Source organism: Lemur catta, chromosome 9 (genome assembly GCF_020740605.2).
Source record: "Lemur catta isolate mLemCat1 chromosome 9, mLemCat1.pri, whole genome shotgun sequence".
Taxonomy (NCBI): domain Eukaryota; kingdom Metazoa; phylum Chordata; class Mammalia; order Primates; family Lemuridae; genus Lemur; species Lemur catta.
In genome coordinates this window covers 33,413,514-33,431,789 of record NC_059136.1, presented here as the reverse complement: position 1 = coordinate 33,431,789, position 18,276 = coordinate 33,413,514, and the positions used below count along the sequence as shown (strand labels likewise).

Sequence of the window (18,276 nt, the reverse complement as noted above, 5' to 3'; positions counted from 1 at the left end):
CTGGAGGGATTAGGCTTCAAAAGGATGGGACAAAATACTCCTGCCTTTGGTGGTTTCCGATGGTGAGATGCAGGCAGGGAGAGCAGATAGGAGCAAGGCAAAAGCAGGATTGATGGTGAAAAAGGAGAGTTCTGAGAACGATAAAGAAGGTCGACGAGGTGTCTGCACTCCCATGTTCATCACAGCGTATTTACAATGGCCCAGGTATAGAATGAACCTAGGTGTCCATCGACAGATGAATGGGTAAAGAAAACGTGGTATATATACACACACACGGTGGAATACTATTCAGCCGTAAAGAGGAAGGAAATCTGGTCATTTGTGACAACATGGATGGATCTGGAGGAAATTATGCTAAGTGAAACACGCCAGGCACAGAAAGACAAATACTGCATGATCTCACTTATATGTGGAATCTAATAAAGTTGAACTCTGAAATGATAGAAGAATGGTGGTTACCACAGTCTGTAGGTGGGATGGGAATAGGAAGATGTTGCTTACAGGGTACAGGGTTTCAGTTAGATGGGAAGAATACTGCTCTGGAGATCTATTGCACAGCTTGGTGACTGCAGCTAATGACAACGTATTGTATCCTTGAAAATTGCTGAGAGAGTAGATTTTAAATGTTTTCATCACAAAATAATGATAAGGATGTGGGGTGATGGCTATGTTAATTAGCTTGATGTAATCATTCCACAGTATATAAATACATCAAAACATCACGTTGTATACTATAAATACATACAGTTATAAAAAGGGAGGAATTCACAGAACTTAGTAGCTGGGTGGAATGTGTGGCCAGAGGGAGATGCTGTTTAGGGTAATGCAGTAGATGCTGTTGGTGCCCTGCCCCCACCCCTTCATGGGGTCCTCCTCCAGCATGCTGTGGGTGTTGGCTGTTGACAACATACTGCTGCACCCTGTTTAGAGAATCGCCCTGGGCCATGGGGAGCACTCTTGCTGGAAATGCCTGAGGGGTTGTGTTCCTCCACCAGAGAAGCCCACAACAAATAATAACTGACCAGTACAGGTGTCTGAAAGCCTGGCCCTCTGCCCCAGTGTGAAGCAGGTGTGCTATTTATAATCCTGAGCTCCTTGTAGGATCAGGCGGGGGCTAGACTTCAGTGGAACCCACGTCTTTGCTTGGCTTCTTCCCTGCCATTTCCTTCATGAGTCACTTGCTCACCATCTTAGGCTTCAGCAGTTAGGTGGACACTGGTGTCCTTCAAGATGGGGGACGGGGGAGGAGAAAGCCCATCCTGTCGAGTTTATTAATGGAACTGAAGCGCAGCATGAGTATTTTTTCCCTGTATAATATGTTTTTCAGACTTGTGGAGCCTGGAAGAGGAAACTGCCACCTGGAATATGTTTATTTTTGTGTTTAGTTCTCTGTCCAAATGCTAATTGATGGTTTATCTTTGACACTTTGCGAAGATGGAGAATGCCCTCATCAATGTCTCTGTGATGCTAGATGCTAGTGCCTGAGTAGCATTGGCCTCATAGAGGCCTCTGACCAAGTCCTCGTCTTGCCATTTACTACTTGTGGGACAGTGGGTGAAGTAACCTAGCCCCCCAAGGTTTCCGTTCCTGATGCTCCAAATAGGTAACAATGGCATTTATCTCAGGTGACAATTGTGATAATTAAATCAGATATTCCATGTCTATGTTTATAACGAGGGCTGGAATTTTGTAAGTGCAAAAAAATGGTCATTCCTATAATGAATAACACGACGCTATGACAGCAATGATGTCCATTTGTGACTGTAAACTTCTGAGGCTTAGATTTACCTCATCGAAGTCAGCAATGATCTCATTTAGCAGGCGCAGGCATTCCACTCCCTGGTTATTCATTTCAGTCTGAGAGTAAAAGTCTGCAAATCCTGGGATGGAGGCAAACATCACCCCAACAGCGTCGTAGGATTGAGAATACAGCTCCTGGACAGAGAGACACAGAGAAGGAGCCAGAAACAATCATCAGAGGTCAGTTTCTGCAGTGATGCTACCTGCACATACATGTGCACACATGCACAGGCACCTACAGAGACAGAAAATGGGACATCAACACTATATGTCTCAGTCTGTTCAGGCTGCTATAACAAAGTACTTTAGACTGGGTGGCTTATAAACAACAGAAATTTATTTCTCACAGTTCTGGAGGCTGGGGAGTCCAGGATCCAGGCACCTGCAGATTCAGTGCCTAGTGAGTACCCTCTTTTTGGTTCCTAGGTGGTGGAACTAGCTATGTCTCCACATGGTGGAAGCAGCAAGGCAGCTCTCCTACATAAAGGCACCTTGCATGAGGGCTCTCACTCTCATGATCTAATCACTCCCCGAAGTCCTGGCCTCCTAATACCATCACCTTAGGGTAAGGATTTCAACATATGCATTTTGGAGGGACATAAGCATTCAATCCATTGCACCATAACCACAGCATCATCACTGTAAGGATTGAGACCATTGAAAATTCCTGGTCTTCAGCCTCTGCGGAGCCCTGAGTCCTGACTGCCCTTCCCTTCCCTTTGTTCTTGGTCAGCTTCCTTTTCTGTTGCCCTCAGTTGCCCTGGTGCAAACCTTCACCACTCTCCCTAGCTTAGCCCTCCACTCTGTTCCTCTCAGTGGATGATGCTGTCTCCTACTTCACTGAGAGGACTGTGGGTCTTGATGGTGACCGACTTCTCTGCTCCCATCCTCATACACTTGTCTATGTTCATATCCATTTTTATCTCTTTTGCTTCAACTCCAGAGGATGTGTTTTTCCTTCTGAAATTCAGTGCTTCTACCTGAGCTCTTGACCTCCTTATACCTTCCTCAGCAACTTTCCCCCTCATTCTTTTCTTCCTTATTTCTTTCTCCCATCCTCCTCTCCCTGCCCCTCCCCATCCTCCAAGTGTCTCTCGTAAGAAAAAGAACAACCTGACCTGGATCCTGCGGGTACTGTGACCACCCACCAGTCAGTCTCTCTTCATCCTTGCTTCCCAATTTCTCAAACTAGTTTTCTCCACTGCCTGTTCCTACGCTCTTAATGCCCACTCACATCGCAGGCTGGAATGTCGTGAGTTGAGAATAGGCCAGCCTGCCAGTCAAAGCGGAGAAATCAATGCGCACATGTCTGTTCATATCTTCCTAGACACCTCTGCCAATTGGTGTATTTACTGAACACTCCCAAGATCTTGATTCTCTGACTGTCTATGCTTTAGTGACATCCTTTGTTTTTCTTATGCCTGGCCCCTTCAAGAATGCCTTTTTTGTGTGCATGCTTATCTTGCACCTTAAATGTTGGTGATTGCTATGGTTCTGTCCTTGACCCACTGAATGGTTCAATTTTACACATTTACCTAGTCTATCTCATTCACTTCCAGCCTTCCCAACACTCATGTGCTGAGAGTTCCTAAATTCCTATCTCCAGGTCAGTTTTCATAAATTTTTTTGATTTTGGAAAATAGGAATTTATTGGCTCATGTTATTAAAAAAGACCAGAGGCAGATGCACTAGCTGGATCCAAGCACTCAAACTGTATCAGTGAGACTCTGTCTCTATCCATTTCTTGACTTTTCATTTTGTTGGGTTCAAGTTTTTATTCTTGGACTTCAAACTTCCATGTCTCATGCTGGGTCATCCTCACACTCCTCATATTCCAAGTGCTATAAATCCAATGCATATTCTCTCTGACTACACCTGGCCTGCTCCTTCATTCTCTAACTCAGTTGGTGGCACTGGAATTGCCAAATCATCAAAGTGAGACATTCAGAGTCATCCTGGCCCTTTCTTTTCCGTTATATCCACATTTAATAAATTATCAAGTTCTGCTGGGTTTATCAGGCTTTTCCTATTTTCCTCCTCAACCACTAATATGAGAGCCTCCTACTGGGTTTCCTGACTCCGGTCTCTTCCCATGCAAATGCTCCACATGGAAGTTAGAGTGACTTTTTAAAGATACAATATTGACCATGCCTCTCCCATTCTTAAAACCCTCCAGTGGTTCACCATTGCCCTCAGGATAAAGCTCAAACATTGCATCATGACGTAAAGAGAAGAAGGTGGCCATCTGAGAACCAGAAAGTGGGTTCTCACCAGACACTGAGTCTGGCAGTGCCTTGATCTTGGACCTCTCAGCCTCCACCTATCTCTTCAGTCTCATTGCCTGCAATACCCCACGTTGGGCCTTGAGCTCCAGAACACAGAACCATTTGCACTTCTGTGTACACGCTTCAGTAGATGCTATAGGTGCCCTGCCTGGATTCTCCCACCTAAGGTTCAGGGCTCAGCACGTGCATTTCTTTGCTTGGGGTTTTTCTCTGTCCACTAAAAGGCAATCTGCCCATGTGAGCAGCAGGCTGAAAGCTCCTGAAAATTAATGCCCCTCAGGAGCATCACTTAACCAATTACTATCAGGAATTGGTGTATAGTACCCAGGTACTATACACCAAATAGGTAACAATAGCATTTATCTCAGATAATAATTGTGATAATTAAATCAGATATTACATGTCTGTGTAATATCTTCATCCCTTTGGCCAGATAACTTTGAAGTGTGCTTTTATACCAGTTTCCCAAATCTCCCAGGGATTAAGGGATTAAGCTCTGGTTGCCCACAGAGGTAACTAGTCTAATAATGCATCAGTTGTTGGTTGCCTTCTTCCTCACTCTCCTACCTACCCATGTTTCCTGGGGCCACTGCCAAGTAAGTTACTTACACTCAAATTCTTGTCTCAAGGTTTGCTTCTGGAAGAAGCCAAGTAAAGATACAAACTGTTCTATTTCACACTTAAATGCTTTTATTCCTACTGTCTGTCCCTTGGTGGGAAATGTTCTTCCTTCCCTGCAGTTAGCCTCCTTTATTAGACTAACTTTTGTTTTCTGCCTTCACTAAGCACTTAGAGACCGTAGACCATGTCTTCCATAACCTTCCCAATGCACAGCTGGGGCCAGGAGTCTGAGCCTGGTGCTCTAGCAGTACCCTGAGCAGCTCTATAGCCTAGCCCTTGCCCCTTGCATTACTAATGTCCATTTCTTCCTTTAAGTGTGGACAAAGACCATATGCCATTCCTCTTAGTGCATTCAAATCATGCAGTTGGTATTTTTTGGATGGCTACAATATAATGCACAACCTATACAGATTCTGGTCCAAGGTAAATACTCAAAACTGTTTGTTGAATTAACAACTCCCTGGCCTTTGAAGGCGACATTAAAGCTTACAAATCACTTTCATATGAATTCAGTGATTTAATCTTTGCAATAATCCTGTAAAGTAGCAAGATTATTGTCCTCACTTTACGTATATGGAAGATGAGACAGAGAGAAGTGAATCTGTTGTTTTGGATCATACAGCTAGCAGTGAAAGAGATGGGGATAAGGGGGCTTCCAGGGCCTTCCTTACTCTACACACCTGAGTGTGCCTCCTCCACCTGTCATGTCCCAGGTCTGAGAAAGATGGTGTCACTGATTCATGATCAATTGGTCTTGAGCTTTAAATGTGAATGAATCTGAACTGATGCCATCTTTAGTCCTCTTAAGAGCACAGGCAGCTGGTGACTGGCTTGGGCCAGGTCGGGTGGAAGGAGTGCAGATTGCTGTCTAAGGTGGTAAATTACTTTAAAAAGTGGGGCCCTGCTCACCTTGGCCTTGAACAACAAAACAATGCCACAAAGGACCCCGACTCTCTGCTGGATGAGTCAGAGAACCTGTGTAAGTGAACTTACAGAATTGTGTCCTCCACAGGGCTATGATTTTTGGGAAAAGTCTCTGTTCATTCTATTACCTGTAATATTAATCTTCTAGGGTTGTCTTAAGAAAGTACCATAGACTCAGTGGCTTAAAACAACAGAAATCAATTTTCTCGCCAACGCTGGAGGCTGAAAGTCTGAGAACAAGGTGCCATTGGGATCAGTGTCTTCTGAGGCCGCTCTCCTTGGCTTGCAGGTGGCCGTCTTCCTCTGTGGCTTCATGTGGTCTTCTCTTATGTTCTAATCGCCTCTTTTTATAGGAATGCCAGTCATATTGGATTAGAGCCCACCGTAATGAACTCATTTTAACTTAATTACCTCTTTGAAGACCCTGTCTCCAAACACAGTCACATTCTGAGGTCCTTGGGGTTAGGACTTTAGCATATATATTTTGGCATGGAACAATTCAGTCTATAATAACTGTATTTCAATATTTTTGCTTAAAAATAGAGAAAAAAGAGAAAATTCTGTCCTCTGAAATCCATTTCCTAATTACAAGTCCAAGTCCCCTGAATATTGGTTTATGGTCTGTGCTAGAAATGCCTCCATGGTATAAAATGGCCAGTCACCAGGGGTTTCTTAAGAGTTGCCTCCTTGAGTGTTCTAATGAATCCTAGTTCTTCCCACATGCTTTTCCTTAGTTTTATTTCTTAGCCTTGCCAACATTTGGAATGTTCCAATTGCTTAAATATTAAAATAATGATAATATCAGCTGCTTGCATTGAGCACTTATGATGTGCCGAGCATAATGCAAAACACTGCACATGCATCATCTCATTTAACGCTCACAACAACCCCATGAGGCAGATACAATTAAGATCTCATTTTACCTATGGGGAAACAGAGGCATGTAAAGGTTAAGTACGTTACTGAAGTCCCACAGTTGTTATGAGGTAGAGCTGCAATTTATATCCAGATAGTCTGACAACAGAGCCTGTGCTATTGTTAATAATAATAACAGCAGCAGTAACAATATGAAAGGAGCTGTTAATTTCTGTGGACGCAAATAGCTAGCCTTGGGTGATCCCCAGGGAATAACTCTCTTGACCTCACTGTCCTCACTGTCCTCCTCCCTGCATCTTCTACCCAGCATGCCCCATTGGTGACCCTCAACTAGGTGCCAGAGGGCATTGATGTGGCCCATGCAAGTTGGCCCTATCACCTGCATCCCTCTAGCAGAGCAGAGATGAGAGGGTGGAGGGATTTGGGGGGGCACATGGGAGAGCACCACCCCAAGCTACCCACACCTTTAGAGATAGCCCCCTCATTCAACTCACTCCCAACAACCACTTAGAGTGTGCCATCTGTTTCTCGATATTTCAGGCTTAAAGAAGATAAAAAAACACTTCGTAAACTAGGCAGGGAATGATGAATATAGAAAAGCTATTACTACTGTTTTATTGTCATCTTGCTCTGGTGGGTTGGAGGTACAGGTTTGGACTTTGTAGTGAATTTTGAGCATACGCATGTTCCCCTTCTCTCATGCCCATATGCCAATATGAAGACTTTGGTCTCCTCTTTGCCCAGAGAACTATAGTCTGGTCCTTAACATGCTCAGCCTTTTTGGATTCCAAGCCCTGTGTTTCTTATACCAAGTTAAGCCACGTTTCTATAGGGGAGAAACAAAGTCTGAGACCTGTTGATCTCATTAGTATCCTTTCATATCATTCAGGTCTCTGCTCAAATGTCACCTCCATGATGCCTGCTATGGTCTGAATGTCTCCCTCAGAATTCATATGTTGAAACTTAATTGCCAGTGTGAGAGTATTAAGAGGTGAGACCTTTAGGAAGTGATTAAGTAGTGAGGGTGGAGCTCTCATGGATGGGATGAGGGCCCTTATAAAAGGGTTTGAAGGAGTAAATTCCTTCTTTCCCACTCTTCCACCATATGAGGACACAGCACCCAAAGCGTGATCTTGGAAGCAGAGACCAGATCTGTTGAGGAGGGTGGGGTGGTGTTTCGATCTGCATGGCCTGAGCATATCAAGAGCTGATTACTCAAGTATCTGATCTCTCATTCCCTCAGCCTTTCTTCCACTGGTCTTTCTTCCATGGCTTGGATGGAAAATGGAGCCCATAGCTTTCTCCCAGTTATACCCTCTAGAATCCTAAGGCAAGGATCGCGAACCAAAATGTCTCTAGGGGCCCTGCAGGTTACATAAGCTGCAGAGTTTAGGTGGGTAACTTAGAGAGCCCGTTCTATGCCTAAAGGTATCACATTCACAAATTAAAAGCAAACACACCAACTAACGTCCTAGCCAGCTGACTCACTGGTTAGATTTGTCTCAGGTCTTCCAGTTTGTAATATTTGTTCTAAGGGTTTTTCACCTCTTGTTTAGCTCAGTTTGAAAATCTAGTATTGGCAGGGATGTCTTAGCCTCATTTCCCGGAAAATACATATTGCCCTTGTAGCATCTTTCATGAGGGCTCAGCCCTCTCCACTTGAATGCTTCAGCAAGGAGTCTCACTGCTCCAGTCCATCCACAAACCCTTCATGAGCAGGAGTCACAGGCCCGCACACCATGCCCCCAGGACCAGCAGTGACCAAGGCCAATGTGGTCCCTGCCTTATGGATCTTATAGTCTTATGGGGATGAGATGGTGTGGTGGTTCTATCCTTGTAAGGCTCCTCCTGACACAAAGCCCAGAGATTCCCCTGTGGGCCTGTCCATGGTCCTAGGTCTTTCCTCAGGAGTCTTGCAGAGTAAAGCCAAGCCCTCTCCCATGATAATTCCCCTTCAGTTCCCTCTTGAGTTACTTTCCTTTGGAGGTTAGAGGGTGAGCCAAATTGTTTGATTTTTTTTCTTTTCACACCTCCTGCATCTGCTTCATTGTCCTGTCCTCCTAAAGGTATCTGGAACCATTTCCTTCTCTCCATTTGTACTGCCCCTGTCCTGGGCCTCCTCACCAGGGTCTTATGGGGGTTATTTCAGGATCTCCTACCTGGTCTTTCTTGTGGTCCTTCTATATTTTCTCTATCAGCGGCTGATCAGTGGTTATGCTTAAAACTTTCCAAAGGCTCCCCTTTCATGTAAAAGTGTGCCCCAACCTGACCATGGCCCATAAGGCCTGACCACCAGGCCCTGGCCAGGCTTTCCCTCCACATCATCACCACAATACCCTTCATCCTTGTAGTGCCCCCCCCCCAACATTCATGTCCGTCTGGAACATCAGAATGACCTTATTTGGAGAAAGAGTGTTTGTGGATGTAATTAAGTTAAAATGAAGTCATACTGGATTAGGATGGGCCCTAAATCTGACTCATGCCCTTAGAAGAAGAAGAGAAGACACATGTTCTTTAAAGAAGGGCCCTGTAGAGTCATGAGACTAGAGATTAGAGTAATGTGGACACAGCCAAGGAACACCTGGGGCCACCAGAAGCTGCGAGAGGCAAGAAGGGATTCTCCCCTAGGCCCTCCAGAGGGGGCATGAGCCTCCCAACACCTTGATTTCAGACTCCTGGATTTCCTTCACTGAGTGACCCTTTAGGCATAATATTATATAATAAGAAAAGACAGTTTTAAGTAAAAAGAGCATTTTCGAGTACCTGTTACATACTAGGCAATATGGTAAGAAGATATAGTGAATATATACATATAGCTAGACATACATATATGAACATATACACACATACATATACATATATACATATGGTTTTATTATTTTTAATTTTGATAAATATATATATCATACAATTTACCATCTTAATCATTTTAAGTGTGTAGTTCAGTGGTATTAAGTACATTCATTCACATTGTTGTGCAACTGTCTCCACCATCCATCTCTAGAACTCTATTCATCTTGCAACACTGACAATTCTGTACCTGTGAAAAAATAACTCCCCATTCTCCTCTCCCCTCAGACCCTGGCAACCCACCATTCTACTTTCTGTCTCTATGAAATTGACTACTCTAGGGACTTCATATAAATGGAGTCATACAGTATTTGTATTTTTGTGACTGGCTTATTTCACTTAGCATACTGTGTTTGAGGTTCATCCATGTTGTAGCATATGTAAGAATTCTTGTTCTTTTTAAAGCTGAATAATAGTCCACTGTATGCATATATCACATTTTGCTTATCTATTTATCAATGGACACTTGGGTTGCTTCTACCTTTTGGCTATTGTAAATAATGCTGCTAGATCTACAAATATCTCTTTGAGATCCTTCTTTCAAAACTTTTGGGTACATACCCAGAAGTGGAATTACTGGACGTATATACACCTTTTTAAGTACATCCATACACATATGAAACTTTAAAATTCCAGTTTGGTTTCACAATGGAGACCTTATTATATCCATTTTATAGATGAGGTAACTATACAGGGAGGCCGGGGAAGTTGTGTGTGAATTTCACAGCGCTGGACAGTTTGGGCTGCCTGGCACCACGTGGTGGGCACGGTCCCCATGCTCATGCACTCATGTGAGGACAGTGGCATTCTCCTGGAGTATGGGATCGATGTGAACAATGGTACACAGCCCACCCCCATCCCTTCCTGCTGGCTAGACCAGCCTGGCTCACCTCATTGTCTCGGTCTTTCTCCAGGAAATGACGGGCCACATGACTGGGTAGGATATTCCGGAGCATGTTTTCATTGTGTTCCCTCAGCTCCTTCATCTCGTTGATCTCCTCTTTGGCCTGTACTCGCCAGAGGAAGTCCAGGCGGGCTGTGTACTCCAGCTGCAGTTCATGGCAGAGAAAGAGAAAAAACAGGTTAACTTCCAGGGTATGGGCTTCAGGCACACATGCTTGGAAGGTGGGGAAGTCTTCTTTGGAACTCTCCACAAATGAAATATAGCGTGATCTGGATATTTTGGGAGACGTTTTGTCTGAAGCCAAGTGATCAGAGGATGATTAAATCTCATGGGGATGCAGTACCTGCCCTTCCTAGCATTACTGTACCTGTGATTTTATACTCATTTGTATGATTATCTGATGATGCCTGTGTCCCCTGCTGTACTGTCAGTGTTATGTGGTCAGGGTCCTTCCCCTGTTCAACATTACATCCTTACTGCTATGAACCTGATGTCTCCCTCCGTTTATATGTTGAATCTTTAACCTCTGATGTGATGGTTTTTGGAGATGAGACCTTTGGGAGGTAATTAGGGGTAGATGAGCTCATGAGGGCCCCTCGTGCTGAGATTACTGTCCTTATAAGAAGAGACATGAGAGAGTTTACTCGTTCTCTCTCCACGTGCACGCACCAAGAACAGGCCATGTGGGGCCACAGCAAGGAGGAAGATGTATGAAAAGCGGGAATAGCGCCCTCATCTGAAACTAAATCCTACTGGACCTTGATCTTGGACTTTTCAGCCTCTAGAACTGTGAGAAAATAGATTTCTGTTGTTTAAGCCACCCAGTCTATGGTATTTTGTTGTGTATGGCAGCCTGAGCCTACTAATACAATTTCCACATCTGGGAAAGGGCAGATGTTTAATCAGTATTTTTGGCTCAACAAGTAAGTTATAAAAATAAAACTAGCTAACACTTAGGTGATACTTATTATGTGCCAGACACTGTTCTAAGCAGTATACATATATTAAGTCCTTTAATCCACACAACAGCCCTAATAGGAAGGTATTATTATGAATCTGTATTTTATAGATGAGAAAATGAAAGCAAACATGGTTAAGTAACTTGACCAAGATCACACACGAGTTAGTGGTGAAGACAGGATTTGAACTTAATTCCAGGATTGGACCCCAGAGTCTGAGCTCTTAACAAATGAACCTACACAGAGAAGAACTATACCAAATGTCTTTTTACACAATAATTTAATGACACATTCCTAGAGGGAAATACCATAAGCATAAAAAGAGCTCAAAAAGGATGTTAAAACTGTTTACAACAATCACATTGTAGGTGGGAATGTTTGTATTATGACTCTTTCACTATTATATGTGAATCATAAGATAAAGCAAATGAATAATTATATTGGTTTCATTTAAATTGGAATTTTTGGGAAGGGAAAAAGAAACTACTTTTATTTTGTGGTTATTTAATGACCTAAATTTTTCACGAAACCAACCAATTAAATATTTTTTGCAGAAAAAATTGAACCTGAATCTCACCAAACTTATAACTATGAATACAGGAAAAAAAGGACAGAGGAATATGTTAAATAGCCATAGAGAATGTGATCATGAAACTCTAGACTGGGAGACTTTGTAGAAGTCAGATGGCTCTCATAAAATATTACAAGGAACAAAAAAGATGAAGGGTGATCCTATAGATTTAAAAAAGACTTAAGAGACATGTCGACCAATGGCAATATGTAGACTTTATCTAGATCCCAATTCAAACAAACAAACTTAGAAAATACAATTCTAAGCTAATTGAGAAATGGAAACACTGCCTAAGGGTTTGATAATATTAATGAATTACTGTTTTCTTTTTAAAGGTATGCTAATGGTATTGTAATTAGGTTAAAAATCCTATATATTTTATATGCATATTGTAGGATAGACAGGTAAAATGATAGGATGCTTGGGATTTGCTTCAAAATAATTGGGGGGAAATATAGGGATATGGATGAAACAAGACTGGGCTTGAGTTGATGATTGTTGAAGCTGTGAATTCATTGTACTATTTCATCTACTTTTGCATGTGTTTGAAATTTTCCATAAGGAAAAATTTAAAAAAAAGTATGAGAGGAGGCAGCAGATTGTATAAAAGAATGCTAGTCCTGACTCTTTTACCAAGTTGCTGTGTGGTCTTGGGAGCGTCATTTAACTTATATTTCGGTTCCCCTCCTCAAAACTAAGGATAATTGCCCTCCATCATGTCTAATTCAAGAGATATGGATTATTATAAGGATCTATTATACGGATCAAGGGACATGATGTACAAAAGCACTGTGGAATGTCAAATGTAGATTTATAAGGTATTCTTATAATTTAAGTCATTTGTAGATGAAGTCAGATCAAAGCTGTTTTTTTCCCCCTCTAGATTCGAGAGCATCAAGTTTTGATTTGTCAAGTTGCAGGACAGTATTTTTCTTTTGTTCACAACTATTTCCAAATAAAATATTTCCCCCGTTTAAAATGCAAGCGTGGTTGAAGCATGAGATAATTTTTAATTTTTCTCCTGTTGAATTACCCTCATCTAATTGAATTCAACTCAGAAACATGTGTAGAGAAATCTGAAGGGCTGGAGTTGACTTAAGCAAGAATTTTCCAGTTGCAAGACAAGAACACAGTTTACTTTTTGGCCTGGTGACTATAGCTAACTGCACCTAAGACATACCCATAAAGAGATGATCCAGTCCAAGTGCAGTCCAGCCTCTTGGCAAAGCAAATCTCAAGAAGGCAGGCACCACATATTATTAACCCTCCACATAAGGAAAGCTTTCCTCTTCAGTATACTGAAAATCTATCACACCCACTACATGTTACGTGCTGGGCATAGGAAGATATGTGGACCTCAGTCCCTGCCTCTGATTTACCCATAGTGGAATGGTGGCAGGAGGGCACCAAAAGGAAAGAGATCATTTCAGCACAGTGTGGCCAGTGCAGATATGGACATTAATTTTTTTTTTTTTTTTTGAGACAGAGTCTTGCTCTGTTGCCTGGGCTAGAGTGCCGTGCCGTCAGCCTAGCTCACAGCAACCTCAATCTCCTAGGCTTAAGTGATCCTCCTGCCTCAGCCTCCTGAGTAGCTGGGACTACAGGCATGCGCCACCATGCCCGGCTAATTTTTTCTATATATATTTTTAGTTGTCCAGCTAATTTCTTCCTATTTTTTTTAGTAGAGACGGGGTCTCGCTCTTGCTCAGGCTGGTCTCGAACTCCTGACCTCGAGCGATCCACCCACCTTGGCCTCTCAGAGTGCTAGGATTACAGGTGTGAGACACCATGCCCGGCCTTGGACATTGATTTTTTAAAAGTAAAAATTCTTCAGCATTTGCTCAAGAAATGTCAACTGAATTGGAAGTGTGCTCTCTTTCTTGATTTTTATCAAACCATTAAGGAACTGGCAATATGAGAAGACTACTAAGGGAACAAATATATGTTGCTCATGTTATTTGTGAGGGTATTCACCTAGTGATAGCTAATGCTTACTAAGCTTTTGCCTTGGACCAGACACTGTTCTAAGTGTTTAATATGTATTTAAGCTCATGTAATCATACTATTCAACAAGGTAGGTGCTTTATTACCCCTATTTCACGAGTGAGGGAATGGAGGCACAGTAAGGTGAAATTGATTTCCTAAGGTCTCACAAATAGAGGCTGGCTTTGAACCCAGGACATTTGACTTTAAGCCGTGACTCTTAAACCCTACACTATATATACATGATCTTATTCAGCTGTTCTCCACCTCTTGACAGATAACTATTACTCTTTTCACTTTATGGGTAAAGAAATGACAGCTCTGGGAGATTGACTCTCTCAAGGTCACCCATTCTCAAAATGGAATTGCTGGGACTCAAGCAAGAATATTTGGCACCAAGACTTGGGTCTTTCCTTCTGAGCCACATGATCCCAGTTACCTGTCTTTGTCAGACCTGGACGTAAGTGACTGGAGACATGACCCCATTAATCTCTGTCCCCATGCAGAAGTGTGGCTCCCTCTGCTATAAATGGAGACGCCAAGGCAAAGCCCAAACTTCCATGGCTGCGACTGAATCAGGCAGGAGGTGGGAGGCACCTGTCCAATGTTCAGAATGGTCACCTGTCTTGGAGGAGGGAGTGTTTGGCATATTGCTTCCACATATGTGCAAAAACGATATTTCCCAATAATTGAGTTACATGACCGCCTCCGTCACTCTGGAGATGTATAATTATACATGCTCTCTCTGGATGCTTCTGTGTACCAGGCATCAATGGGCATTATTCAGCCTTTATTAAAAATAGAGGGCTGCTGAGTCACAAAGGGAAACTAGTGGAAGCAGTTAGCAAGCCCAGGAGTGGGAAGGCTTGATCCGGGATGAATAGGACCCTGAAGGATGCTATATATAGGAGACACCTGAAGTGGTGCAATCCTTCAGAAAGCTGCCTCTAGCACAGGGAGACATTGGCACATGGAGGAAACAGACTGGGACTAGGAGTCAGACCATTTCCGCTTCAGTCTGGCTTTTCTTACTTTGTGACCTCAGGAACTCGAGTTTCTGCTCCTGTCTTGGGACTAGATGGATAACTATACTTGCCTTGTTTGTGTCATAGGTTTATTTTTAAAGTCAAATATTAATAGCTAATAATTTTGATCACTTATTATACATAAAAGCTACTGGTATAAATATATTACAGTTATGTTCTTGTATAACACTATAACAACCCTATGAAGTAGAACCTGTTACTATCATATCCGTTTAACAGATAAGGCAACCGCGACTCAGAAAAATTAAGTAAACTGTTGAAGGTCACATTACTAAGTGGCCGAGCTGGGGTCTGAATACTATCTGCCCAATTCCAAAGCCTATACTTGTAACTGCTATACTTATGGGATGTGATTATGTCATTTCAAATCCTTTGACTGTTAGAAAGGAAAAATATTAGATGTCATTTAAGCCCAATAGCTCAGACTCTCACTAAGCACTAACATACTCTTACTTTACACATAACCTTAACACAATTAGGTTATCTACTTTCCCAGGACTCATAGAAAACAGGATAAATTGAATCAGAATATTAAAAGGGTACCACTTGAGGAAGGGGACACTGACAAGGCACAATGTGATTCCTTAATGTGACAGAGGAGACAGAAACATCCTTCTTATTATGGAATGAGGACCTTCACCCTGAATTTGTTCTTCCATCTGTTTCTGAGGATTTCTCACTTGTCAGTTTAAAACCTGTGTGATGGAATGAGCATATGTTTTGCTATAAGATGGCCCTGTCTGATTTTGTCGTCACAGCTCTCAAATGGACTGTCATATGCATGTCAGACTAAGGAGTTCTCTTCTATAAATGGAAGTCATCAAGACAGGAAGACAAGACCCCCGTCCTCACAGATAGCCAGAAAGACCTAAACACAGCATTCTGAAAATAACTACATTTTGACATTTGGCTTTTTGTTTAATCAGAAATTCAGCCAAAATGTAAGAACAAGTCAAAGCCACGCTGCAGGACTGAATGCCTTGGGCCATCGTGTTGGTGTGCAGACAACAGCTTTGTTCTGCTGCAGTCTAGTGAGGTAACAAGGAGGGGCTTTGGAGACAGAACTGGATTTGAATTCTAGTTCTCCCACTTACTAGCTGAGGAGCCTTACTTTCATCATCTGTAAAACAGGAATGATAACAACTCCCATTATTCTGGATTGTTGATAGGATTAAATGAGATAATAGAGGGAAAGTGCTAGGCACACAGTAGGAACTCAACAAACATTAACTCTTGCCCATTTCTTTCACTTGCCAAGTTTTTGTATTACCTAGTTCGGTTTTTTATTGACTACATTTTACCATCCTTTATTACAAATAACTTCATGCATCTCTAAATTCTTGGGGTTTTTGGCTGTTTTATCCCTGTTTTCCCAGGGTTCGTTACCTCCCTGTTTCCATGGTGACTTCTAGCGATATGTTTCTATTTCTGCTCTGGCTGACGATCTTCTTGTTTTGCTTTCCTCCTTTTCTGGTTATGCTTTTTGAAGTACACACAGACCAAAGAACGATAGACTGGGATCCAGAGCAGATCAGTGAGGCTAGCAGGGCCCTGGTTTCTACCAGGGGGTGAAAATCTCCCCAGGTGATGAGCATTCATGCGCTGGAGTCCACCTGAAGGAGCCCTACTGATCTTTGAGAGCAGGAAATACCTTTTTGGTGATGCCTGCCATGATGCTCCCATGCAGAATAATTTCCCTTTTCCGACTCCCTTGACGAGTCTGCACCATATGTAGCACTTTTGCATTATTTAGGGTCCAGTCTCCTTCAGAAGACTGGACGAGGGATGGGATTTTGTACAGTCCAGTCCACAATGCCCTTTACAGATCCTGGCAGAGTAGGGGCTCATAGAAAGTGAAATCGACATGGTAGGAATTTTATCTAATCAGGACAAATCAGTAATGAGGCTCTTCCTGTACACTTGCAAGGCAGCACACAAACGATTCCTCAAAACAGCTACTACTTTGTTTTGGAGTTGAGGAAACTGAGGCTCAGGCAGACAAGTAGCAGACCAAGGCCATGCACTGCTGAGAGCAAGAGCTGGGATTAGAACACAGGCTCAGCTGACCCTCAGACCTGAATGTTTACCTAATACGGCACACAACTTCTATAGTAATAATTTTATCCAAGCAGCAGAATTGGGAGGAATCCCAGTTTGCCTCAGGAAGAAGTCAAAAGCTCTTTTATTAGGACAATTTTTTTTTCAAAGAGATGTACCTAAAGGGGATTAAAACCACATTGCTGACCAAATCATCTTCTCCGGCTTAGATTTTCATTAAGTGGTCTTTATTAGGAATTGATTCATTAAGAGTCACAACTTCCTGCAAGCGGCTAATTCTCATTTGCTGCAAAGAGCGGTGGAGGCTTTTCAGGCCAGTTTTATGGCAACAGAAAATACTAGCTAACCAGGAGTAGCTAGAGCACAATGGCATATTACCTGCTGTCCATGGTAGAATACAGCAAGGAGGAACATTGCCATCAGCAGCAGCGACGCCTCCTTGGTCCCCAGGAAATCCCTGTTGGAAGAAGAAAGGCAAAATGGTGGCACAGTTACTAATAACCATGGAGGGACTTCAAGGAGACTCTCTAGGAAACTGAGGTTCAGAAAGGAGTGGTATCAAAAGAAAGAAACAAGGATTTTTTGAACACCCGCTATGAGATAGGGGCTGTTATGAGGGTTTGCACATCAGCGAATTCAGAAATCAGTTGACTCCCAAAGGTATGGGGTCATCTAGGACATACATGGCAAAAGTGATTCTAGAGTCTAGCATCTAGATGATGCACTCACGTTGATAATAGTGCCTTCTATTTGCAGAGCACTTTTTCAAGATTTTAGAGAGCCTTTATACTTTCCCATTACAAAATCCACGTGAAGACAAGTGTCCCTTCTCTCTACTTTTTAAGATATTATCCTATTTAAGAGACCGGTATATAATGTTTGCCATGTGGCAGTCTATTCTAAGTGCTTTCATGCTTAGATTCTTATATTAATTCTAAGAGTTAAACACTGGTTTAGTTCTTATATCGGTTTTTTTAATCTTTATATCAATTCTATAAGTTGGGGAATGTTGCCTTCTCCATTTTAATTCTTATATCTTTTGATAAAGCCTTTGTTTTCTTCATGCCATCTCTTCCTGGAGTGAACCTTCAACTGTCAATGCTCAGTCCTTGTGAGGGCACAAGCCGGGTGTTCCTGACCTGGGCTGCCCTGGGCGCTCCAGGAGACTAAGCTGAAAGGCAGTTAATGATGGTCAGTGGTAAGGATATACTTAAGCAGTGACATGACTTTCAGCCTTTAAAGGAATTCAGAAGAAAGTCAGGAACCCCTCGTTTTATTCTGAATGCTTTCTGTTTCATTTTGGCCCAGCATGAAGCTTTTCTCAGGACAAGCTGGGCCAGAAGGCAAAGGGTCTGGAGGAAGCAACATTGGACTTGGAATGTGGACACGGGTAACATAG

At 42.5% G+C, this 18,276-nt stretch overlaps 1 protein-coding gene across 2 annotated transcripts in view; it reads right to left on the bottom strand.

The window, feature by feature from the left end:
• ADCY8 (adenylate cyclase 8) overlaps positions 1–18,276 on the bottom strand; it is a 216,352-nt gene that overhangs the window by 12,491 nt on the left and 185,585 nt on the right. For both annotated transcript variants that reach the window (XM_045560407.1, XM_045560408.1), the window contains 3 exons: positions 17,256–17,334; positions 10,247–10,405; positions 1,789–1,935 (listed from right to left, as the gene is read on the bottom strand). In XM_045560407.1, the coding sequence (XP_045416363.1) occupies positions 1,789–1,935; positions 10,247–10,405; positions 17,256–17,334 (385 nt within the window). The remainder of the gene's footprint in view (positions 1–1,788; positions 1,936–10,246; positions 10,406–17,255; positions 17,335–18,276) is intronic.